The 26386-nt window shown below is 35.9% G+C and overlaps 2 protein-coding genes across 6 annotated transcripts in view; one reads left to right on the forward strand and one right to left on the reverse strand.

The window, feature by feature from the left end:
• Positions 1-20888, forward strand: part of LOC110020135 (protein trichome birefringence-like 13) — a 32650-nt gene extending 11762 nt beyond the window's left edge. The window contains exons 4-10 of one of the 5 annotated variants that reach the window (XR_002293501.1): positions 637-757; positions 9638-9772; positions 18769-18866; positions 18953-19125; positions 19243-19311; positions 19400-19460; positions 19929-19978. Coding sequence is in view for 3 of the 5 variants with exons in the window: in XM_020718126.1 (XP_020573785.1) it covers positions 637-757; positions 9638-9772; positions 19929-20186 (514 nt within the window). In the remaining 2 variants the exon portion in view is untranslated. The other 4 variants (XR_002293502.1, XM_020718128.1, XM_020718126.1 and 1 more) reach the window with 4 other exon arrangements.
• Positions 20889-25226: 4338 nt separating this feature from the next.
• Positions 25227-26386, reverse strand: part of LOC110020221 (DNA-3-methyladenine glycosylase 1-like) — a 4495-nt gene continuing 3335 nt past the window's right edge. Inside the window, exon 5 of the mRNA XM_020718250.1 lies at positions 25227-25750. Within this exon, the coding sequence (XP_020573909.1) occupies positions 25493-25750 (258 nt within the window). The 3' untranslated portion in view covers positions 25227-25492. The remainder of the gene's footprint in view (positions 25751-26386) is intronic.

Here is a 26386-nt window from a genome sequence, read left to right on the forward strand (position 1 = left end):
TATATATATATTGTTGTTTTTAATTAATATTTTAGATAAATAAAATAGCGTATGGCTCGTGAGCAACGGGCGCTGTGTTGCCTCCAATCTATAGTGCAAATGGCGTGCACTATGTTAATATTCAGTGTTTTTTCATGCTATTAGCAATGATCTGCTTTTGCAATATATGTTCAGGAATAAACCTCCAGTGCTCTGATTTAAAGCCCTTATGTATTATCTAGATTGCTCTTGTCGTGTTGGGCACATCTGATGACAAATTTCAAACGAAGAGATTTCTAACAATCCAGTCTCAAACCTCCACACATAGAAGAGCCAATGCTCACTGGTTTGTGTTGCTTATTTATAAATGGGTTACTGTATATGGTCTATAAATTCCAAAGTTTGTGCCTTTTAGGAAAATTTTTAAGTGTTTGTGGTCTTTCAAACCAATCCATTTTTTTATACTATCATGCTAGTTTTGTGACCGAACTCACTCCTAAATTTCTCAGAAGAATTTTTGTAGAATTTATAAAATCCATATCACTCATTATTATGATTTCATACACTTCTGATGTGTTAGTGCATTAAAATTTAGAAAGGAAATGTCCTCCAAACTTTACAGATTTTAAAGGCTATCTTTTCAATGCCATGCTTCAGGTGGTGGTCTCCATCAAAGTTTGATCCAATTCGGTCACCTATGTTATTTTTTGAGAAGGGTATGCCTGTGCTACCTCCTTTACCTCCAGATGTTGGCATTGATATCACTCTGAAACATATGGTATGCTCATCTTCGCACTTAATTTTTTTTTCAAGTTTTCAAAGGGATAACAATATTTTGCTGGTTTTCTGATTGAACTTTGGCATAATTCAAGAAGAATCAATCTGCAGCTAAGAATTTTGCTAACAATTGATAGCAAAACATAAGTATTTTAGATCCATCTCAATAAAAGCATTACTCAAACTGATATATGACCACCATACAAAATTGGGTCAGTGATGCTTGTCTTATTCAAAATATGTTGTGGCTATGAATCTGTTTTAATTTTATAACTCTATGCATCTACCATGTTACAATACCTTTTATTATGGTTTAGTAGTTGAATTACCTTGAATGGAAGCCAAATGCATGCATGATTATAGAGGTAGGATAAATATCTGAAAAACATGGAAGGGCATTCATTGGCATTAAATATTCAACCAATTTAAAAAAAAACACATGTACTTATTATTATCATAAAAACCTAACTTTATATGTATCACCGAATTGTGTCATATTCTTATATTGCTTCATCATGAGATTTCATTCACTATTGCTGATGTGATTTTGCATAGTCATGGCATTGTGTTATTGTTCGTGTGCTTCTTATTAGTTATGTTGAAATTATATGTACAGTAAAATAAGCCATGGTTTAAAAAATAATTGGAGGTCTTTGTCTTGTGGTGTGCCTTGATCTAAAGTTCACAGAGAATGCCTTGAGATTCATTCCTTGATGTAGCTAGTGAGGCTTACACTTTTTTCTTCTGAGGTGTGTCTCGAGGTGCCTCATGACAGCTGAGGTGGCTTCTTCATGAGTTCATATAAAAAAAATTATTACACTGTAATAATATAATATTAATATATGTTTTATTTTATATACCGAAAAAATCTCTCTTTGATCCACATCATCACATTCAATTTATTAGCTCATTCGATTGCTTAGGGTTGTGAGGTTTGCTACCCAATAAAAGTTTGACTTCGTCTTCATGTGAGTGTGAGGCAAAGCGGTAATAGGAGCAGGAGCAGGAGCGGAGCGGAAGAGGAAGAGTATGAATGGTTGGGAGTTGTCTTAAAGTTGAGTGTGGTAGAAGAGATATCCATGTGCAAGAGATGGGAGAAGCAATCTGGTGTCTTAGGTGATTTTAATTTTACTGACTTTTATTTATTTATTTATTTGAGGTTTTAGATTATTATAATTATGTTAATTTTTGTTTTGTATTATTATGCTAATCTTTCTGTTAAGTTTTAGTGTTTTATTGATTATGTTATTTTCTTTTATGTTTTAGATTATTATGTTAATATTACTTTTTTCAATTAATTTATAGATTTTTATCTGTAGAAGTTATTCCACATTGATTGTTGTTTGCTAATTTTTGCATAGTAATAAAATGGCTTCTGCTGAAATGTAACAACAACAATGTTATTTTATCGTATTTCACTTCATTCTAGAGTGGCGTTTTTTTATCATTCTCCGCATGAAGTAAGTATTCTCGAATTGTTATCTATTCTTTTTTTAACCCCCACTTCATGAATTATTTTTTTTTCTTTTCATCTACAAAGATAGGAATTTAAAAAACATAGGTTTATGTAGATACTAAATCTTCCTTTCTTTAAATTTTAATAATGCAGTCCCGATACTAAATAAATATATAAAGGATTCATGTCATATTTATAAATTATTCTTAATGTAATGAGTTTTTTATTTTTCAATTTCTAGGCTTACAAGCCGGTCTGTCTTGAGGTTTGCGTCTCTTGTCACATAGAAAAAAATTCTATGTTCTTGTTTTTTTTCATTTTTTTTAAACATTGATGTAAGCTGGTTGTCTATGCCAACTTTTGTTGTGTGATTCTGAACTCAATCGTCAATGAATGACGTCTACTTATCAAAAAGGCGTCTTTACTGACTTCTGCCTATACCTTCTTTAGTTGACCTGCATTATTTAACTTGCACGCTACTTTTGTAAGAATGCTTTTATTGTAGTATTCAACTAGCGCTTTTTCTGAGATTTCAACCTCAGTAGGAGATACCCTGCTACTTCCTGCTCTGTGCAATTCTTATTGAAATTATTCTAAGGGAAATTCAAGGCCGGTTTTTTTTTAGCTTTTTAGCATTCTTTCTTTTGAGTTTCGAAATCTTCCTTTCTTTAAATTTCCCGAAGTTTCTTTTTTTAAATTTCAAGAAACAAAACCTTTTTTTTTTTTTCAAATAATCATCAATGAAAGTAAGAAAATACTTGCTGCCCATGTGATTCACACTTCTTGCACGATCTAAAAGATTTTAATGCACATAATCTAAGGTTTTTTTATATTTATATTTTGAAGTGGCAAACTTCTATCTCTTGGATTTTTCCTTTACAAAGTGTTTACAAATATCAAAATCTGCAAGCTTCTTATTTTTTTTTTTGTAACTCTTTTAGCCCTCTTAGGCTTATATCTTAAAATCTGATGCCATAGTTTGATTTTATTAACAAAGTTACAAGATATGCCAACTCACCCTCCAATCACTATTTTAATTTGCATTGTATGCACCCCATTAATAAGAATCACTTTCATCATGATCAAAGATCCACTGCACACCTTTAGACTTCCACCATCACAAAAAAACTATGTCCATTGCAGTTTAATTCATCAAAAGAAATCAAATTTCATGCCCAGGGACTTAACTTACTTTCTTCAGCAACCTTTCCATATCATCATGGAATTTGAGTCGAATTAGTCTTCACCTTGAGCTTTTCAGGTCTTGTTGTCTCCATATACACTATGCTTGCCTCTTTACATTGAGAAGCGCAAATTAACTCATTTTTGTCCATAATGGTAGGTGCATTCGGAGTATAGGGTCTATATCTTACTTGGATCTACGTTTGAGATTAATGGGACCTCGATATTATCATAGCCTTCCATCAATGTTGCAACTCCTTAATCTCTAATTGATGTGGGAATGCTCTCGCTTCAGACGAGGGACGTGAGGCTCTCGTTTTCCTTCTTTTAATGTTTTCTTTCCTATTATGTTTCATTTCTTTTTAGTTTTTTCCTATGTGTGTTGTATTAGGGTTTAGAAGACAATTTTTTATGTGAATTTGTTTAGGAAAACCGCTGACGTCCGTTTTCTTCCTTCGAGGGTTGTATCCGAGGGATTGAGTAGTGCTCCTCTTGTATCTCTTACCCTATGTGCTAATTATCTTCCCTTATCCTCTTCTACATCCTCCCACATCACTCCCGGCCACCCCTTACCTATTGTAGCTGCGTGGAACAACCTATTTTTCTTATTTTCTGTGGTTCCTCAGTTCTAGTTGCTTTCCCTGCTCCTCGACTGTTGTTTCGGTCACCCATATCCATTTCCCTTGCCGCCTTGCTGCCGTTCCGGCTACCAGAATCTGCAGCCTTGGTTGTTGTTCCAACCATTCCAAAAAATTCACTGCTACCTAGACACTGTTCCAACCCCCCCCTTTGTTGCCATCATCCTAGACAACTGTTAGACGTCAATATCTACTGCGTACTTGTTTGGAACCCATGAAACTGTTTTCTTGTTGTTTTCTTCTAGCCAATCATTTCGTCCGCCATTTCGCTTCCTTCATGGCCCTCACCGATCACCTCCACCTCCGCTTGATCCAACCATAGTTGGAGTTAGTATGTCGAGTCTGTTGTTATTTCCTATTTCTGTGAGTTGTTTGTAATTTCCTATTTGAATTTCAGTAATAATATTTACTTTACCATTGTTGTGTGGGTTAACTCCGGTATCATTTGGTATCAGAGCTAGTTCAATCCTAGTCTTATCTTAGGATTTCTAGCATCCACTTCTATTCATCTCTACCTCTACCCAAAATTTTTCTTTCCACACTACACACCTCCTTCTATCTATACACCACCGAGGAGGCAATTGCTAGAACCCGATAAGGAATTTATCATGGTTGATATACAACGACTACTCTACCAAGTGCTACAAAAGTTTGATGCCATTGAGAAAAAGACTCATGGCTGGATCACCGTCGATCGTAATAAAGGAGAGTAAGAATACCATCTGAATCCATTTCGTAGGGATGATTTCAATGGAGAGGAAGATCGACAAGAGTGCATTGGGATACAATATCAGAGAAGGTTGAGAGATGAAGTTCCTATTGAAAGATACAAAGATGAGATGCCAGTCGGAGGATATAGAGATGAAGTGCCTATTGGAGGATACCGAGACTGATAAGTGAAAGTGGACCTACTAGACTTCGAGGGGAGAATAAATCTAGATGATTTTTTGGAGTAGATGCAGATTGTTGAGCGGATCTTTGAATATAAGGAGGTTTTCGATGACAGAAGAGTGAAGCTCGCCACTATTAAGTTGAAGAAGAATGTCTTTTTGTGGTAAGAGAACCTGAAAAGGGAGAGAGAGAGAGAAGGACGAGAGAAAATCACTTCTTGGAAGAATATAAAGAAGACTATGCAGCGACAGTACCTACCCTGTGCTATCTTTAGGATATTTTCTTAAAGTTCCACTACCTACAGCAGAAGGAGTCGTCAATGGAGGAGTACACACCATAATTTTTGTAGCTTAAATTGAAGTGTGAACGGAAGGAGCCAGAGGAGCACACCATAGCCAAATACTTAGGAGGTTTGAAGCTTGCCATCAATAATGTGGTACAATTTGAAATTTATTGGATACCGAGGGACATGTACACCTTAGCACTGAAAGTAAAGAGACAACAGAACCACCGCTAGCTAGGCAGTTACCCACAATGGGAACTCTTAGGAGGACCACGTCTCAGAGAGTGGAGCAGATTGGTTGGGATAGGGTAGAGCCATTTCGAGTGAGAAAAAGTCTGAGAAGAGTAGCCTGCCTACTACCATCCTAGCTAGGAAATGCTTTAGATGCCATTATTTTGGACACATCGCTTTCGGCTGCCATACGAGCCGAGATGTGTCCTTCACTGAGCAGGATACAATAGAGGAAGTGAGCGACAGAGAGACAACTGAAGAACAGTGTGGGAATTATCATCTTCCATAAAATGAGAGTGAGATACTCTTGGTTCGACGGGTTCGCAGATTGAGGATATGAGGAAGTAGCAGTAACTTCACAATAATATATTCTATACCCGTTGCACTATTAAAAGAAGGTTATGCCGTCTCATCATTGGTGGATGGAGCAGTAAGAACATGTCAAACACACAAATGGTGAACAAACTGAGCCTTATGACTCAGTGGCATTCCTAGCCGTATTCCCTAATGTGGTTGAAGAAGGAGAATATGGTCAACATTGACATGAGGTGTCTCGTGGAGTTTTTGATTGAGAGCTAGCTATAGGATCAGGTTTGATGTGATATGGTGCCCATCGATGCCTGCCACCGTTTGTTTGTGAGACCATGACAATATGGCCATAGGACTCAACATGATGGGTACATGAATACCTTCTCATTTACGAAGGATGGAAAACACATCTTCCACTTACCTTCTGCGAAATCCAAGGTTATGGGTGTTCGTGCTAGTACTGAGATGTCGGGAGGATACGTTTTGGTGATGACAGAGGATATCAAGATAGAAGAGTTAGCTTGAGACATAGGGCAACCAATGCAAAGTGAGTTTCAGGACATTTTGTTTGATAGTTTTCTGCCATGGCCGCCACTATTCAGGGAGATTATGGCTACCATCGCTTCAGATCTGGTGGAGCCAACCTTGAATTATTTTGGGAAGATGCAACAGTATATAAGTGACACGCAAAACCAATTCAGTTTAGTAGTGAGCTCTCATAAAACTAGATCGATAATGGGGGAGCTACTCAACTGTTTTGGTAGATAGTGCAGTCATCAGTGAGATACAGGTGTTTCTCAGCCTGCAATCGAGTAGCTTTAACCCTGGGAAGTCACAATAGCTTCGTCACCTCAATGGTGATGACTTGATGTCATACTAGAAGGAGATAAAAGCTTCAATGGATGAGGTCAAAGCTCCCTTAACTCCAGGAGATTGACTCGGTAGTGCTCCCGCTTCGGACATGGGACATGAGCCGCGACTCCTGTACAATCAAGGGAGCGGGCCGAAAGTCCCGTTTCCCTTTTTTTTATGTTTTCTTTCTTATTATCCTTCATTTCTTTTTATTCCTTATATATATACATATGTATTGTATTAGGATTTGGAAGATAGTTTTTGGCATGAGTTTGTTTATGATAGTGAACAACGTACGTTTTCTCACTTTGAGGGTTGCATTCGAGGGATTGGGTGGTGCGTCGGCTGTATCTCCCTCCCGAGGTGGTGATTAACTTCTCCTTTCCTCTTCCGCAAGCTCCCATATCGCTCTGGTCACATCTTCCTTGCTACTGTTGCCGCCCAAAATAACCTCTTCTTGCCATTTTCTGCACTTTCTGCATTTCAGCTGCCTTCCCCATCCCTTTGTTGCTGTTCTAGACACTCATATCCATTTCCCTTGCCACTTCGTTGGCGTTTTGACCAGCAGAAACACCCCTCTGCAACTCTAGCTGCTATTCTAGCTATTTCGAACCACTTTCCTGCCACCTAACCATTGTTCTAGTCCTCTTCTTGTTGCCATCATCACTGACAGCCGTGTGACATCAATATCTGTTGCACACTTGTTGTCTGGAACCCATGAAACTGTCGCCTTGTTGTTTTCTGGTAGCTAACCGACTCGTCCACCATCCCGCCAGCTTCCCGACCCTTACCAACCACCTCCACCTCCCCTTCATCCAACCCTAGCGGGAGATAATGTGTCGTGTCTATTGTTATTTTCTATTTCTGTTGGTTGTTTGTAACTTCCTATTTGAAATTTAGTAATAATATCTACTTTCCTATTATTGTGCGGGTTAACTAGATTATCATTAACACTTTTTTAGTTCTTGATCTAGGCATGTCTTTTTGAAATGAACACAAATAAATCTTTTCCTTTCTTTTGATTTAGATTTTTATTGATTCTTGGAGTTTAGTTCCTTTTATTTTTTTGATCGTGGCAAAACACTGTACATTGTGGCAAAACATTATCAAAACTTTTTTTTTTCTTTTCTTTAATTTTGCTTTGCTTACTTTTATTTTTATTTTATTATTTTATTTTTTTAATTTGGGGGTTGGTTGAATGGAATTACGAGATAAATAATTCTGGGGAGTGGTTATTTGGGGAAATAGAGGATGCCGGTGAATAATGATTTTAGTGATAAAGATTTGACTTGGAGGCATTGAAGAGGCATTAGCGGAAGTTGATTGATGATGCTCTATATGATTTAGTAGTTATAAAATGGGAGGAGTTCATCCACATTGAAGGTAGTTCATCTTGACCTATATCAACTTTTATTATTCAAGAAATAGAATATGAAATTAGCTCACTATAAGAAGAAGGAGAAGAAGAAATATATTTGGAAGATGAACGATATTTTCTTGAATTTTTTCTTGAAAGTGAAAAGGATTATGTGAATGAAAAAGAAGATGATGACTAATATATTCCCTTTAATTTGCTTTGTAAAACTTGAGACATTAAGCAGTTAAATTTTGCTTTGTTATGAATTAAATGTGTTTTTATGCAATTTAAACGTTTCAAAATTTTAAAGCAAACAGCTATTCAATTTAAAATTTATAATAATTTTTTATGCATGGTAGAAATCATTAGAATTTTCAATTTGTAGGTTCATCTTAAAAATTTATTTTCAAGTTAGCTCTATGCATCACATTTCTTTTCTATTCTATATCATTTTTTTAGCCACTTATTAAATGCTCCTTTTTTTATAATTATTAATTATTGCATCATTACATTTATACTTTTATACAAGTTATGAGTGCTTTATTTGATAAAAGCGAGAGAAACAATTGCACATCACATTGAGCTTCGTACTTTGAACACATTGCTCTTAGCTATTATCTCTACTGTTTTTGAGATTTAGCCTGCTGGCTCAGTGTTCGTAAGAACTACAGTTTGTTCCTTCACCATGACTGATCTCCACCAAGCCTAAGAATCTATTTTAACTGACAACCACAGAACGCCATCCCTTTTCACCAATTCCAGTGGCCACAAAAAAAGGAGTATGCATTTACTGTTACCTTGATTAATCTGTTTCAGCACCACATCTGCTACCACCTACCTGAGTTTTGATGCAAAAGACCTGTCGTGCACTGAAACTTAATGTCACTTTCATTGAGTATTTGGGAGGCTGAGTAGCATTCTGCGAGCAGCAGTTTTACATTAATAACGTCAATGACCTTTCAGAGAAGGCATTCTACGAGCAGTAGGTTTACATTAATAACATCAATAACCTTTTAGAGAGATATGATGGGGGTGGAGGTGTGGTATGCTTATTGGATGGGAGATGTTGGCAATTTCTGTGAGGGGATGTGGCGGTTTGGGTAATCCTTGTGGAAGTATATATTTTGCAATTTACGAGAAGAAAGGTCAATGGATAGAAGATGGGAGAAGGAGAAGAGGAATCGGATACAACTTAAGATGACAACGAATCATGCTAAGTTTCATTTTATTGTATTAATTTGAACTCATTATCACATTCCCTTCACCTTTTTATACATCGTACATCTTACAGATAAAACTAAATAATCAAATTTACCTAAAGTGATGTATTTCCGATGTTGATTAAAATAGAGACAGATAGAGGCTAAGCATAATCCTAAACCAATAAAAATATCGTGATAACTCACAAAATATTATGGCATGATGCTTAGTCCATATTTATTCTGTCTCTTTTCATCAAGTGTCCTAAACTCTCAATTATTTATCGGTGGAATAAATGAATAGATATTAAACAATCCCTTTTTTTTAAGGCTGAAATATCTATGTTTCAAGTTAAACATAATTTAATAAGTATTTTATATTTTTTCCCACTCGTTTTAAGTGTGCAACCTTTTGAAACAAAGAGTATGAAACAGACATCTGTCAACTAGTTGCTTTATTTTTTTTAAAAAATTATGATGCAGATATCATACATAGAAACAAGGATGAAGTCCAATGGTATCAAATTTTTTCTCACTCAATCTCCTAGACACTTCGAAGGAGGTGATTGGAATCAAGGTGGTTCATGCAGGCGTGTGCAACCACTTGCGGCAGAAGAAGTGAGTGTTTTCTGTTCTTTTACTTCTGACAGTGATATGCTATGATTTAGACGAACCGTTGATTACGATTTGAATGGTATCTTAAATTGCAAACACAGTTGCCTTCCATGTTTCTTTAGAGGTGTCATCAATACTCTTGATTAAAATTTAGGAAGATTTACATACATGCCACTCAATTCTTTGGTATTTACATCTCTATCAACTTAACTTCATTTTTTACATACATATTGCCATATCTATGCATGAAAAGCTGTATTTCACTTTTCAGAAGTAAATACCACCATTTTAACTTGTACAAGTTGAAATACACCTTTTCATGCATAGATAAGGTGGTATAAATGTAAAAAGTAAAGTTTAGATGTTAGCTATGTAAATACATAGGAATTGGGTGGTATGTATCTAAATGCCTCTAAATTTTTTCAATAATTGTGATAAATTACAATTTGATATTTTGTTAGTATTGTAATTATCACGATGCACTTTTGATAAGTTTATTAATTATTCCGAATAATGCCAGTAAAACTAAGTATTGATTCTTTTCCATGTGATGAAGTCATCAATGTAGTGCGAAAGAGTTAACAACAAAGCTTGTATGTATGTGATACGATCAGATGTCAAAATCGACACGTTTTTCCATAGTAATTAGGGAAAATATAAATTTTTATTGTAATAATCCAAACAACTCAACTAGAATATTAAAGATAAACAACTACAATTCGATAGGTAGACGATCTTTCTCAATTTTTAGTATTCATGAGGTAGGAAATCTCTCTCAAACCCTAAATCTAAGACTCATAACTCAATCCCATGCATAAACGCCTAGACATAACAAGCCTATTTATATTCAATGATGATATTAATAAGAGACTAAGTTGCCCTTAGGTATACAAAAGACAAATTTGCCCTTGGGCTAGGCGCTAACGTAACAATACTCTCCCCCAAAAGTCACATTTTTCTCAAGTTAGAAAAAGTGAGCGTTCCTCCTCCCCCATAACTGCCTTTATTTCTTTATTCTCTGCCTCATTGTCATGCACTATGAGAACTTGTAATTTTTTATCATTGCAACGGTGTCCTGGTTAAATTTATCGTCACACCAAAAACATAACCTCTTTGCTCGCTTCTCCCGAATCTCTGTATTTGTAAGACGCTTGAGTGTTCCACGATCATGGTCCATTATTAATGTTCCGTGCAACCTCCCTCTGGTTCCATTGTTTGAGCTTTTAGTATCGTTTTGGTTGTAGCAGTTTGGTACGACGTTTCATATTTGTTGCTTCCGCTAGCCTTTTTCATCTGATTCTTGTGCTCTATCGTATGAGCTAGCTCCACCGTCACCCTTAATCTCCGCAGCCTCAATGGCTGGAGTGGTGCCCTCATGAAATTTCTCTCTTGTCTTGTTTCAGAAATCCCCCTCAGCTATTTTGACAATAGCTCAAATCTCTCATTGTATTCCATGACAGTCCATCCCGAGTCATGACATAGAATTGCTCGTGTAGGTCACCTTTCCGAATTGCTTGGAAGTGTTCCAACAAACAATCCTTGAATTCCTCTCACGAATAGATCGGGTATCTAGCCTCCTTTTACTGAAATCAGGCTAGACTTTCACAACGAAGTATTGCACCGCCTGATACACCCACCTATGTGTGTCTTCTCCCTCAAAGATCGTCATCTTCAACTCCATAACTCTTAACATCTCCACCCCAACTTTCCCTTCTTCCATTGTATTCCCCCATGTATCAAGGGTAAAACTCGCTCCTTCGATCGTAACCATATCCCCTCCCTGCTTCTATTCATTCTTCTTTGCGCTCCTCCATACCTCTTGCATAATCTCTTCTCCATGTTTCAACCCAATCATCTCCATCAGAAATCTCTAATCCTGTTGATGTTTTCCTCATGTTCCTCATGTTTGTTCTCTTTTCCTTTCGATTAACACGGGGAGCTTAGAACGCATGGGGCTAGAAGCCCCCCGAACCATAGCGAGGCGGATGCGATTCACGAAGATGGGAGGGATTCGAGAAAGCAAGATAGTGAACTATTGAATGCCGCCCTTCCTTTGGTTCCCTTTTGCATATAGGAAGTATGTTTATGGATTTTTCTTGCCTCCCCACCCCTTCTTTTAGTGTGGGAGTTTTCTTTATCTTTCCTAATTTTCTCCTGTGATAGTCTATAAATTATTGTTTTCTATTTGTAAGGGACAGGTTTTTGCTGTGTTTGCTTTTAGATTTTGTGTAGTGTCCTTTTTCCTTTTGAAGGATTGTATCGGAGGAGATGATGGTGCTCTATCTGTATCCTCCTCCAAGGTTGTGTTGTGTCTTTTCTTTTTACCATTCCTACTCCTCTTCCTCACTGCAGCAGTTGTTGGCCCCCCATCCTTCATCCCCACACTCAGCCACCCCCAACTGCTTACTCTTGTTGTCCAGCTCCCCGTACATCACCCCACCCTTCAACCGCCTTGTCCCTGCAGTCCAACAATGCTGTCCCCCTCCCATCTTTCATCCCAGCCTTGGTCACCGCTGTTCTGTAGCAAAACCTGCTACCCAACCCTCTATAATTGTTGTCCCTGCAGTTATGCACCTTCCCCTAATTGCCACCAGCATTCCTTTGTTGCTACCACCCCTACCAACCATCCCGACCCACTTAGTCGACCTCTATTGCCCTTGGAATGTACCTTAGATGTGCTTGTGTCTTTCATGTTTTGTGTTGTTGTTTTCTGTTATGTTGTGTTGTAACCCTCTCTTTACATCAATAAAAGTTTCCTTTGTGTTTTCCTTCGAATTTCATACTACTTCTGGTATCGTTGATTTAGCCAATAAATCTTTGGCCAACCCTTGAACTATTGGCAGGGCATTGAATTGCATCCCAATAAGCTTCTTTATCATCTCTCGAATTTCCCCCGTGTTATTGAATCTGCCCTCCTTTCGGTTTTCCATGAAAGTAAACTTATCTTCTACGGCGGTGAACCTTCTTCCATCTCATATCTGATTTGACTTTTCTCTTCCTCTAATTTTTTCTCCAATTTATCTATTTTCTAAGCTGCCATTTTTCCCAAAAAAAATTTTTGATCACCAAAAGATGAAAGCATCTGTACGCTATTCGACGGGCTAACGACTGAAAATTCCGGAATTTCAAATTTGGCACTATAGAAAATGACGTAGTGCAGTCACTCTATACACAACAATCCCATCGTTGCTTACCAGAATCGCAACTGTACCGCACGAGGCACGCCGCAATCCCGCCGGTCTGCTTATAGCAAGCTCAAGCCGCGACTGAATGACATGAATGTAAGTCGCAACCTCATCGGCTCCCCATCATCTCAGCTCTCACGGATTGAGTCGCGATTAAAGCTTGCGGTCCCTATTTGTCATGATCTTCAACACTTACTTTTCACGGGGCCTTGGAGCACTGGACGCCACGATCCGCAGCAACCTCAGCTCGAGACTTCGTTGCGTTAATGTAAGCCGCGATCCCGTCGGTCCAAGAGACGTAAAACACAATCCCTTCTTTGGCTTCCCCTGGGCAATCCAATCTCTGTACGCTGCAATCCTTTGTGTCATCTTTTACATTGTAGGGTTCGGTCAAGCGTGGTGATCTCCCAAAATTGTCGCTCTGATATAAATTTGATACGGTCAGACATCAAAATCGACACTCTTTTCTACAAAAAATAAGACTAACACAAATTTTTATTGTAACAATTCAAACAACTCAACAAGAATACAAAAACAAACAACTACAATTTGAGAGGTAAGCGATCTCTCCCGATTCCCACAATTCAAGAGGTAGGAAATTTCTCACAAACCTTAAACCTAAGAGTCACAACTTAATCTCATGCATAAACCTAAACCTAGACATTACAATCCTATTTATATCTAAGAATAATAATAATAAAAGACTATATTACTCTTAGGCGTACAAAAGACAAATTTGCCATTAGGCTAGGCTCCAACGTAACGATATGCTTAAGTGGCTTTTCATTCTAATGATCTGAATTATGGTCACTAACTGTTATCTGACTTTTGATTTGTGGTCTAGCTTCTTTCTTTTGCTATAGTTAAAGTCAATAAAATGCTAATTGGTAGTAAGAATACGATATATGACCTTAGTCTAGTAATTGTAAGTTCTTATCCCCTCTTTGATGAGATAAGAACTATCTGCAACTTTGTTTCCCTTGGTGCCTATTAGTAGCGGAGAATATGATACTGAACTGTACTATTACTAGCTTTGATAAACTGTAGCAAAAAATTCATTCATTTTGTTCTTAATAGGAAAATAAGCTATTTCAGCATTCCAAAATACGAACTTCAATTTCAAACATAGCTTAGGCCCTTCTTGGGATACTTCTTCTTTTTTTTGTTTTTTTGTAAAAAAATTAAAAATTTATAAAAGTATTTGTTTACTTATTTTTAAAAACAAATTGATTTTTTAAACAGAACATAAAATAAACTTGATATTTTCTAATATTTTGAAAACAAAAATTTTCTCGCTCGACCCTTCCTCCCTACTTGCAATGCATGTGTGTTATATTTGGCCCGTTTATCTTGCCCTTTTCCTTTCAGGGTTGACAACAATTGAAAAAATTCAAGTTTAGAAGAAGAAACTAGTGCAACGTTAGTGTCAGCCCTTGCTATCAAACTTGCCAGATTGATAGTGATAGCTTTGTGCTTCATATCTCACAGGCCACCAAATTTTGTGGTGTGTTATATTTGGCCCGTTTATCTTGCCCTTTTCCTTTCAGGGTTGACAACAATTGAAAAAATTCAAGTTTAGAAGAAGAAACTAGTGCAGCGTTAGTGTCAGCCCTTGCTATCAAACTTGCCAGATTGATAGTGATAGCTTTGTGCTTCATATCTCACAGGCCACCAAATTTTGTGGGATTTGTAGTGGCGCCTCAACACTCCATAAAAGCCCCTTAGCAACCGTTTGCCAGAGTAGGCCTTCCCATCGAATTCGTTGGATTGATAATGAAGCGTTGATGCTTCAATTAAGTCCTCATAAGAAGCAGCGTTGCTAGAGAAGTCATTGCCACTAAATTAAGTTGGATCAATTCCTTTTTATGAAAGCATCTTCTGTTTTTAAACCTCTAATGAGTATTTTTAAACAATATTTGAATGATTAACCTGCAACCCAAACTTGCACAAATTTAAATTTGCCTGATCCTCATATGCAAAAGAGTTGATAGAAGAGTATGAATAAAATTTCTTTTCCCTCCAATAACAAACTTGCTTAGTATCCCACATGCAAATAGAATGGATATGCTGAATACATCTCTCTGAACTGCCAAGTGTGATAAGCAAAATCCATCTATTATTAGTTATCACCACAATGACTTTAGTAAGGGTATGAAAACCATAAGAAAATATTGCTTCCAAATTATTCAAAGAGTGAGTGATCATTTCACCAAATGTTAAAGAAGATGAGAAGTTTGTTTTTACTGGTTATATGAAAGGAGAGGCATCTCCTGACTCTAGTAGTTATTTGCATTAAATGTTTCCAAAATATAGATGCGTTTTGTTTCACTTTATGCGAAGGTAAGCCATATGAATTGGAACTGGGATGCTTCCAAATGACCTTGGTTTTACACATAATTTTAATAGTATTTAATTTTGGGTGTCCTAGACCAAATGTATGAATTTTTTTCTTTGTTCTATTTTAATGAAGAAAATTATTGATTATGGGTGAAAACTTTTTTCTCAAACACTTTGTGATAATAGTAGTTCTAAATTAATATTGGAGGTAGTTCCATATTAGAGGTGTTAAAAATTAACCTGATACACAATTCAACCCATACTTGACTCAAATAATCCGGGTTCAGGTTGACTTGAATAATTTTTGGGTCGTGTTTGAGTTAAGAATCTTTAACTGTTAAATTTTTTGGATCGAGTTCGAGTTTACTTGCCAACCCAAAATTGACTCAAAATCGACCTGCCAATCTAAAATGGATACAGAATTGACCCGCTAATCTAAAACTGACTCAAAATCAAATCGCCGACACGAAATTGACCTTAGATTGATCCAAAAATCAACCTGAATAATTGTTATGCCTTATGTTAGACGGGTTCTACAAGTCAAGTTCAGGTCAATAAATTTTGGTTTGTGCCAATTCGGGTGAGACTGGAACTTGATCTGCTTACCCGATTTGACACTCCTTTTCTAGGTTATAGATTTAACTAATTGAAATATACCAATAAAAGTGAGTAATTTTTATTTAATGCCACTTATCTAATGATGTATCTTATCAATCATTTTGTGGCAATCAAATGCTTTGAGTTTAATAGAATTAATAATGATGCCAAGATGATCCCATGGAAGAGTTATACAAAGAAATTCAAGGGTATGACTCATATATTGGCTAGATTGTGCATCGACTTATTTTGAGAAGCAGATCGCTGACTTTATGGGATTAGCACATATGTTGTTGGCTACATAGAAGATATTAAGTGTACTAGAGAGCCGCTTGATATAATTTGTGTTTGCTTTCCCAAAAATAAGGAGATCATCGACATATGTAAAATAAGTAATATTTTATTCAGTGCTCACTAAGCCAAAGTAATATGAGCTTTGATAGTTTGGTTCCATAAGCCTATAGAAGATATCCATTATGATAAAAAAAGATATGGTGAGAGTGGACGACCTTTGAAGGTGACATTTCTTCTCCTATTTTTAGAAATTGAATCATTAAAGTTTACAAATAAAAAGAAAATTAAATAGTACTATACCATAAATGATTAATAAACTTTTTTTTGGGTGGGTAAGTGTTACATAATGCATATGTTATTTGGATATTTTGAGCTCAATTAGATTCTTAATGGACTATGTTAATGAGAATAATATTGAAAATAATAATTATCTCTAAATAACTGAGAAGCACAATTTTCTCTATAAACTACAATTAAATTTGACCTTTATTTATATAATAATAATAATATTATTATTTTCTTAACCATAGTAATCCTATACACACACACACAAAATAAAATTAACACACCACCTTTTAAATCCTAACCTCATCATCTCCCTCTGCTCGAATGCCCCATCATCTCGCTCACCCGTTTCACGTGGAAGTTCACTGCACCGTTTGCCTGCGATCTTCGGCGAGCTCTACACCGAGCACAACAAACCTCGCGGGCCTCATGCTAGATCCTCCATTTTACCATAAATCTTGGTATGGGATTGGAGAAATTGAAGCTCATGAAGGTGAGTGAGAGGAAGTGAGAAAAAGAGGGTTACCTTCGTCCATTGATTTGGGTAGGAGCGGGATGGAAGGTGTCTACTGGAAGCTCGTCACACTATCTGCCTGAGAGCTCTGACAAGCTTTGCACCGAGCATAGCAACCCCACACAGGTCCTCATGCCAGATCCTCTATTTTGCCATAAATCCAAGTATGGGATTAGAGAAACTGAAGTTCAAGAAGGCCAGTGGAAGTGAGAGAAAAGTGACGTCTTCAATGGTTTTGGGTAGGAGTAGACGGAAGGAGGATAAAGATGGGGAGCTTCAGACACTTTGTACGCAATGATCCTGTTGCTGTCTTCCCAACTATTTTAAACCGGAATTAGAGTGCTAAAGCTCACCAAGGTAGGTGGGAGGATATGGGAGAAAAATGAGGGTTACTTTCATCAATGGTTTCAATTAGGAGCAAGGTGAAAGGAGGAGAAAGGTTGGAGTTTTGGTGGTCTTTCTATGCTGCAATCCCTTCATTACTTCCTAGCTATTTCAGATGGTAAATTTAATGAAAAGTGTTATTTTTTGTGCATTTTGCCTCAAATGTTTGGTTTCTTCTTCGACAAGCTTGATTGAATCGGCAAGCAAATAGAGGCTGGTGAGATCGTTTAACACTTTTAATTGAATTACAGTAGTGTAAATAATTGAAGTTTGGGTGCAAGATATGTAAAATTAATAGTTTTGAGTGTTATGTAAATCCCCCTAATTTTAATTTACTTCCAAATTAATCCTAGATTTAAAAAAAAAATTGGTATGATGCTTTTTTCTTGCCAATTTCTTGTCATTTGTGCGTGTCAAATTTGACTTTGTAGGGTTGTATGCATGTAAATTTTAGTTTTGCTTCAGTTCGGCTGATAGGTCAATATATGCTTCCTTGAGTATTTTCAACATTACGGTCATGTTGGCACAACCTATCTTTATGAATAAATGATGATTGCTCAATTTGAATGGAGATCGGTGCCTTTCTGTTTAGGTTCGGGTGAAATTACACTTGTCATGCTTGATTGGATGGCTTATGAGCCATGTATGTAGGTCAACTGGTTTACTTAAAATGCATTATGCTATTAGTGCTCTCCATTCAAGTCTTAAAGACATCCATCCATGCCCAATGATTAGTTAAATTTTTTGAGAATCACTACTGATGGTAATATTCCTCATATCAATGGAAGGGGATGTCGCCATCATCACTATTTCTATCAAATGTTGCGTGCAATTATAACAAATCATCTCTTGAATATTCCACTCATGTGTTAAAGTTTCCCCATCAAACATTAAATATTAGGAAAGTGTCAGGAACATTTTCTTTGACCAAATATCTCCGCTCAATATAGAGCCATTAGAGAAATACCCTTAAGATTAAAAATTAGCATCCAAGAGTTTTATATCCTGATGATTGGTACAGTTATAAATGATCATAACTGGAGGTATCATTGCCATTGAGGATTAAGAATAAGTCTCTAGGCTCAATAATACACTATCATCTTTTTTTTGAGATGATGAACATTATCAGAGTGAGTTTGTATCGAAGTGAACTTTTGCGTCCATCACTAAGTCTATTATTCCAAATTACTTAAAAATAATAAAATAATCAAATAAAATGTAATAGACTAAAACTTACTTAATAACTGTGCACCTTACATTGGGATTTGTGCCATTCGCCCACTCTCCACATTAAAGGGTAATAAATGTAAGTTTAACTAGATCTCACAAAATGCTAGTGGCATATCCAATTTATCCGTATGATTATTAATAATTGCTTATGGTTAATGACAGTCTTCTTTCAGACTACATGGCCATGCCTAAGATGTGCCTATGAACCATGATAGCAGGATGAAAGGCCAAGCCTAGATGTTTCTTAGCTACTAAGTTTATGAGTTATGAGGTATATGATGCACTTGATAGGGCATGATTTCCTTTGCTATCCAATTTTAACCTTGAAAATTCTTTTTAAGCAGCTTCCCTTTACAGGTCTATATGATTCTCATGGACAATATAACTCCTGGTTCCCTCATAGAACCTTGGATTAGATTTGATTGGCTTCCTCCTTCGACTAAAGTATGCCAGATAACATGAGAACCCAAGTTTACAAAATCATGAATCTTATTTTGGTTTATTATCATTCCCCCGACATTTTTTCTAAGGTAAGGGCACCAATCTTCTCTTCTTAATCCGTATCATTTAAATCAGATTATGCATGAATCCATCATGGAGCTTATGAAACTCGTTTTAATCAAACGTGCTCTCTCATAATTGAATAGGATAATTAATTACAGAGGATTGCACCCATGAGAAATCTCTGCATCATGAATTTCAAGTTCTTTATGAAGGTAAAATATTTAATTGGTGCTTCATCTACTCTTTAATCTATCTTATGAAAATTCAACCTGAACAATAACTCGAATGATGTATATGCAGAGTTGAGTGGAGGCGTTTTAGGATAAAGTTGATAGCTGAGTGACTGGATTTTTAAGCTAAGGTCAGCCTCAATTGACTTGAATAGGCTTTAGTTGCAAGTTTATTTACTTTAACACATTCACTATCACAGATCATGGTCTTCTGCACTTAGCGTGCTCAACTAACAAAATTACCTCTTTAAAAGAAAAATAAAATAAAACTAACGTTATTACATTTCTACTCAACTCGATTGGAACGCACTATTAAAGAGGGCATCGTAGAACTATGTTGATTTCACAGTAAATCTGAATTAGATTCCTTATTTTGTGCAGTCTGCAACATAATAAGTATAACGAAGCTTTGTTTTTTTGACTTTGGGTGGACTTCAGAGTTTCCTTGGTTTCTCTTCATGTATTATAGAGATATGTGTGATAAAGCTAGAAAACATAGTGATAGTTTTATTTAAAGTCCCTGGAACTTCATCTTCATTCAGAAGCTGTAATTTCAACTGTAAATTATATTTGTTGTTTATATTTAATCTTTTAATCAGGTTGAAGATTTTTTTAATTTGGAAAGAAATGGAACGAATGTGGAGGTTCGCTTGGTGAATCAACATCTCTTGAAAGCCCTAAAGGGGTCCAACTTTCTCATACTTGATGTAACTCATATGAGCGAGTTTAGGGCAGATGCCCATCCTTCAACCGCAGGAGGTAAGAAGCACGAGGACTGTATGCATTGGTGCCTCCCTGGATTAACAGACACATGGATTGATTTGCTCATGGCTCGTTTAGAGAATTTGGAGTTTTAGTGGTTTTAATTATTCTTTGATTTTTATTTTTTTAAATTTTAATTTTTTTCTTTAGCTTGTAATTATTATTTTTATGTAGGGGCATTTATTTTGTTGTAAAAGTAGATGTAGTGTATTTGGAATAATTTGTAGATGGTTTGATGTAAAATAAATATAAGAGTTTATATTTTTGTGTTTAGTTTGAAGAAAAATAAAGCTAATGTAAAGCACGAGCAGCGTTGGCAGGCGGCGAGTGAACAAATAGTGACCAGCAGGCATCGGCGGTGGCCAACAGCGTGCATCAGTGGTCTGCAATTGGCCGACGCCTGATGACTAGCAGTTGCATCAAATATGAAGAATATTGAATGTATGGACCACAGGTAACTCCGAATATACCAAAATTTAACATAGCATTTCATTTTTATCCAAACAAACCCTGTGTTTCATTTACACCACACCGCAAATTGAGCTAACCATATAGTCTCCTGTCCTGATTAATTTTTGAAAGTTATTTAAGGCTTATATGAGAGAGATGTGAGTAGAATCATGTGGATAATTTACAAAATAGTTCATGTTATTATGTTTGTTTTATTTTTTATAATGAGTATAATGCTGTAGCAAGCTAAGCGTAAAGCTAGAATCTTTTCTCCAGGCCAGAACTTACAGGACGAAAGAGCTCAGTATTAGTGACGTCTGAAGTGAAATAAATTTTTAGTATTGAAGGTGAAATTTTATTTATTTATCGTTTCTCATTTGTTTGATTGAAGTTTTTTTTAAATGTTTCATGAAATAGTAAATTATATTAAATTCTTATTGTAGGCTTTGAAAATTGGATGTCCTAGACTCTCTTTGTTGATGAGAGTTTTATTTATGGATATTGCAGATCGAAGGCAGATTGGATTGTAAATAAGACACTACATGAAGATTTTGCCCTCATTTTGTGAGGATTTTTTAATTGATGTTTGAGGTTTCTCATATGGGCAAGTCCTTATGGTTAATTACCTCTCAATGATGAGAGCATTTTTCAAAGGCTAGTCATGAAAAACTGAGTATTCATCGTATGGTAGCAGAAGATATAGGGTTTTAATTGTAAAATTTCTTACTTTGCGCTTAAAGTGGGTGTTAGGGAAAATGGTAATGAACTTGATCGAGATCCCATATTTTGTCGACTCAAGTCATCGTTATCTCTTATTTATTTAACAAGAGAACGTAGTTGACCCAACTAGATTGAAGGATCATTGTCAACAATCATGAGTTATGTCGCTTAAGAGATTCTTGTAGATATGATATGATTCTTTATTTAAGATAGCAAATTTAAGTTGATACCAGCTAACATAAGATTTTGTGTCAAACAAATATATCATAATGGTTCACAACAAAAGGTAGAAAATTATTGAGGAGCATATGTGTCGTAGCTGTAATTGTAATATAATTGTCATTTGATAGAAATTACCCTCGTAACCATCACTTTTTATGGAACCTCTGAAGCCAAAACATATGGACTGTTGACTCGGGTCACATCCTTTCTAGTGTGAGCTTACTTTGAGTGTGAATATAATGTTATATTCGATGTGATATTTGTTCTTTGTGACCTGAAGTCAATCAAAAGTTTGAATTTTTGACAACTATTGCGGAGAGTGGATGATATTTGTTCTAATGATTTAATTTAACTTGAATACTTTGGTTAGTTACTTAGAAAATTTAATTTACAATTAACTCATTCGATTTAAAAATTCTATCAACTCGGCCATCATGAGAGATTTTGGTATTTGAAATATTTATGTTTAATTTTTTTTTTGAAAATTTGACACTTATCAATAAAATATTATTCTTATCAACTCTAATGTTAAAGAGGATGATCAAATTATGTGATGTGGATTTGCAAATTTTTATATATATTATCTAGATATTATTAAAACTTGTTACATTTGTCAACTCCAGCCCTTAAGAGGAGAGTTGTTAGATTAGTTGATGTTTACAATCCCAGTTGTTGAATCCAAATATGCATATAAATTATGCTCAAGGAATAGAGTTTAGAAAACCGAGAGCGAGGGAGAAAGAGAGAGAGAAAGGAGTGACAAGACATTTGCCCCCGGCGGGGCAAAGCGGGGCAAAGTAGAGCTATTCCTCGGGCTCTCAAATCCATTTTTTTATATTGGAAAAGTTCTCGAGTCTCTGGACAAAAGAAAACATAATTAGAAGAGTTTATATATAGGTGTTTAAGGGGAAAAAAAAAGGTAAAATATAATTGTTGGATATTTCGATCATCCGGAATTTTCGATCCCCCTGGAAATTTTGGTAATTTTTTGTTTGCCTTGATACTTCAACCGCCTAAGATTTTCAGTCTGTTGAATATTTCGATCACCTGGAATTTTCGGTCGCCTGGACATTTTTTCCTTCTGAATTTCGACAGTCTCAAATTTTTCGGCCGCCCTAATTAATTGGTTGCCTTATGTTTCAATTGCCCGAAAGTTTCGGATGCATGGATATTTTGATCGCCGAGAATTTTTTGTTGCCTAGATATTTTGGCCTTTTGAATTTTGATCGTGTGAAATTTTTCAGACGCATGGATATATATATATATATATATATATATTGATATTTCAGAAGCAAAAATTCATTTAAAAATAGAACAAAAGTTTAGATACACAATTCACTTTGTAGTGAGTACCGAAAGTGCCAAAGAAATATAAAAAAATTAATAAAATTACAAGTAAAATAATGATGATATTATTTTTAACATTAAGGCGATGTATGTCTCGTCATAAACTGTCCTTCAATTTTGTGATAACTTTCGATAGTGAAATCAATCCGACTGTTGGCCCATCGGGAGAAGTCATACTTTTCTGTGAAGCTCCGCGACCATCTTGATCTGAAAGAAGGGGAGGCTCGGTGCTTCAAGCGGCAGTGTAAGAAGGAGTGCAACGAGCAGGGGGCTTCGCGAGCGGGCTTGATGCTTCGAAGGGGATCTTCAATTTGTGATGCGTTCGAGAGCAAGGGGGCTTCACGAGTCGAGACGCTAGAACCTCCTTCAGCTTCGCTAGAGTAGCAAATGTTTCGCGGGGCAAAGATTGAAATTTCTGGATCGGTAAAGTGGGTCGTAGGGTTGATCCTGCTGCCCCGCATTTTGTTAAATTCGCGTCTGTTGGCCACAAACTCTTAATTCAAATGTCGATGAATTCGAACGGGTCATGGTTGGGGGCCACGCTGCACGAAAAAAGAGGCCCCCATGTATATATATATATATATATATATATTATATAAATGAACCATTATGTGAAAATTTATTCTTAATATAGATCTATAAGACCATTTAAAAAAGATTGTTTATTTCCTCTTTCATTAGTCTAATAAACATTATTTAGCTTAATTGCAAACATTTATTTTTTGATTGATTAATTCTATCCATATATGCTGTGCTATGGTGCTTAAATTGTACTATATATATACTTTTATTATTATATTAAACTCGTGCATTGCACTCTATTTCATTACTATCATTATGTTACAAAATTTCAACTCCATTCTACAACATTACAATCACAATGTTCTAGATCTTAAATTGCTATGTTATAGTTATTGTGCTGTACCCATTATGTTATTGTATAAAATCTCATTTTATTGCATGGCGATTATTGCTTTGTAGCTATGCTATATCTATCGTGCTACTGTAAAATCTAGCCATTTTTTGTTGAAAACATATGCAGTCTCTTCGGTTTGAAGGAATTGATGGAGGAGAAATTAAAAAGCAAAGAAAAACAACAAACATAATTCAATTGAGTTTTGTTTTCATGTAAATGCATTTAATGAAGAATAATTATTATGTGATTTTGTTATCATTATTATTATTTCTTAAGTTTATAAACTTAATTTATGTTGCATGCAAGTCGAACATATTCGAGTTGTGCCTGAATCTGGAGGTCTTCTACTCATCCGTACTAAGTGTCGCTGCCTGAAAACTTTATGTTCAGCAACGGAGTGTTTTCAGAACGTCTCTGAATGTAGTATCGCAAGAATCACAAATTTTTGCTCTTTCAAAACAGGACCATGAGGCCCATTCTGATTATAATAATGACCAAGTGATTATTAAAAATAAATAATTGCCTATATATATATATATATATATGCATTTAAGTGATCAATTGCCTTCCACATGGCCAGCATTAACCAACAATGATGCATCAATAACTAAATATTTAACCGTTATTTGTTATTTCAAATTGAGCAAACTAATTTTAATAATAATAATTTAACTGTTGATGAAGAAGAAGAAGAAAGAACATAAAATAAAAGAGAAAAAGATAGAACCACATGGAAAAATATAATAATAATGTTCACAAAAGCACAAGTATGCACACAATTAGCTCGTTGAGCCAAGCTGCACCACACTCAGCCAGGACTTCACAGATTGAATCCCTCACTGAGTGACATATAATAAGGATCAGATAATTAGAAAAAAAAAAACATATATAATGATAAAGAGACTTAGGAGGCCATAGATAATGCTTCCTGATATCAAGAAATTTCTTACCATGCTTGAATTTCATGAGTTAGTTTTTTGTTCTGAATATAAAAACTAACTTATGTAAGAAATTTCTTATAGGATTTCTTGCTTCTGGTACAAGCAGCACGCTTAGGGTCTGTTTGGGGCAGTTGCAGCTTATTGAATAATTTGCTGATAAGCTATGTTCTGTTTGGGACAACTGCAACTTATTGAATAATCTGCTGATAAGCTATGTGTGATTACTATTATAATTTTTTATTTTTTTTTGGAAAAGTTAGATCGCTGTCAAAAAGCTGTCGTCGCATCTAGATGTGTGCGGTGCTGAAGTTTTCAGCGTTTTGAAAACGAATAAGCTGCCAAAACATAGTTTAGCCAAACAGTACATGTGCATTTTAAAAACGCCACTGTACCAAATAAACTGCCCTAAACGGGTGGTTAGCCTTGGACCTCCATGTCATCCTTATGGGTTAAACAACCTAGAGAGAGAGAGAAGAGAGAGAGGGAGAGAGAGAGAGAGAGAGAGAGAGAGAGAGGTAAAGATGAGAAGATAAGAAAAATGAAAGAGAATGGTGGGTCTATGGAACAATAATTAGGGCGTGCTGATCTCACTCACATGCAAAAAAGCCAAGCCTGACACACAACACATGCAGCTGCCTAGCATCCCACATGCACAAAGTTCCACTTTCCTCAACACATATACATATCACCACATGCAATTAACCCTAACCCTAAAGTCATCACAAAGTAGAGGAATAGATACCAAAGCTATACAGTCATAGTAAGGAAGTTAAGATAATTAATGAACGTTGGAAATATTAGGGGTTCAGTGCAAGGAGAGGAGGTGGTGGTGGCGAGGGCAGGAGAGGAGGTGATCGTTGGTGAGGCCGGCCGCTTGCATGAAAGAATGGATGATGGTCGGGCCGACGGAGCGGAAGCCGCGGCGGACGAGGTCTTTGCTTATGGACTCCGACTTGGAGGTCTTGGGAGGGATTTTCCGGCAGGATTTGTAACTTGGGTCGAGTGGCTTGTGGTTGACAAAGTTCCAGAAATATTTGTCCAGAGAACCGAAGTCCTTGGTCACCTGCATGTAGGATATCTAAAATTAAATATAGATAGGGCTAAGAATTTAGCTCCGAGATTCTTCAAGTATCTAAAATTGGTTCGAATTTTGGCTAAGATCGAAATAAACAAGTCGAGCTATGAGTCATTACTATGGATCAAATTTCTTTGAGTCGACTTCAAGCCATACAAGAATCTATTGAAAGTATTCATTATTTATGCTATTTTCATTGTTACGTATGAATATTATATTAACAGTTAAAAAGATAGTCATATTAAACTGACCCAATTGCTTTATCCAATACTAGAAAGAGATAGAATGCTAATGAGGCAATGAAGCGACTGCAGAGCAAACGTCTATTGAATCCCAAGATGCAATAGACAGCCGCTTTTAAGATACTTCTGTATTGTTAAATGATAATGTTTTTTTATATTTTCTGTTAGCAGATTGATATAATATCATTTTATAATAATATATAATTTAAAATTATTATAATTCTATTAATCTTAAAGTAGAAAATTTTGATGTATTATTCCATTAGAAAAGTACTCTGAGTAACAAAAGCATCATTTAGCTGACAGCATACCATGTGATGAGATGCCTTTCTTGTTTTATGATTTTCTCCTTTGCAAAAGTAAATGTATTTTTAGCATGTTG

This window comes from Phalaenopsis equestris, unplaced genomic scaffold, assembly GCF_001263595.1.
Source record: "Phalaenopsis equestris unplaced genomic scaffold, ASM126359v1 Scaffold000094, whole genome shotgun sequence".
Lineage (NCBI taxonomy): Eukaryota > Viridiplantae > Streptophyta > Magnoliopsida > Asparagales > Orchidaceae > Phalaenopsis > Phalaenopsis equestris.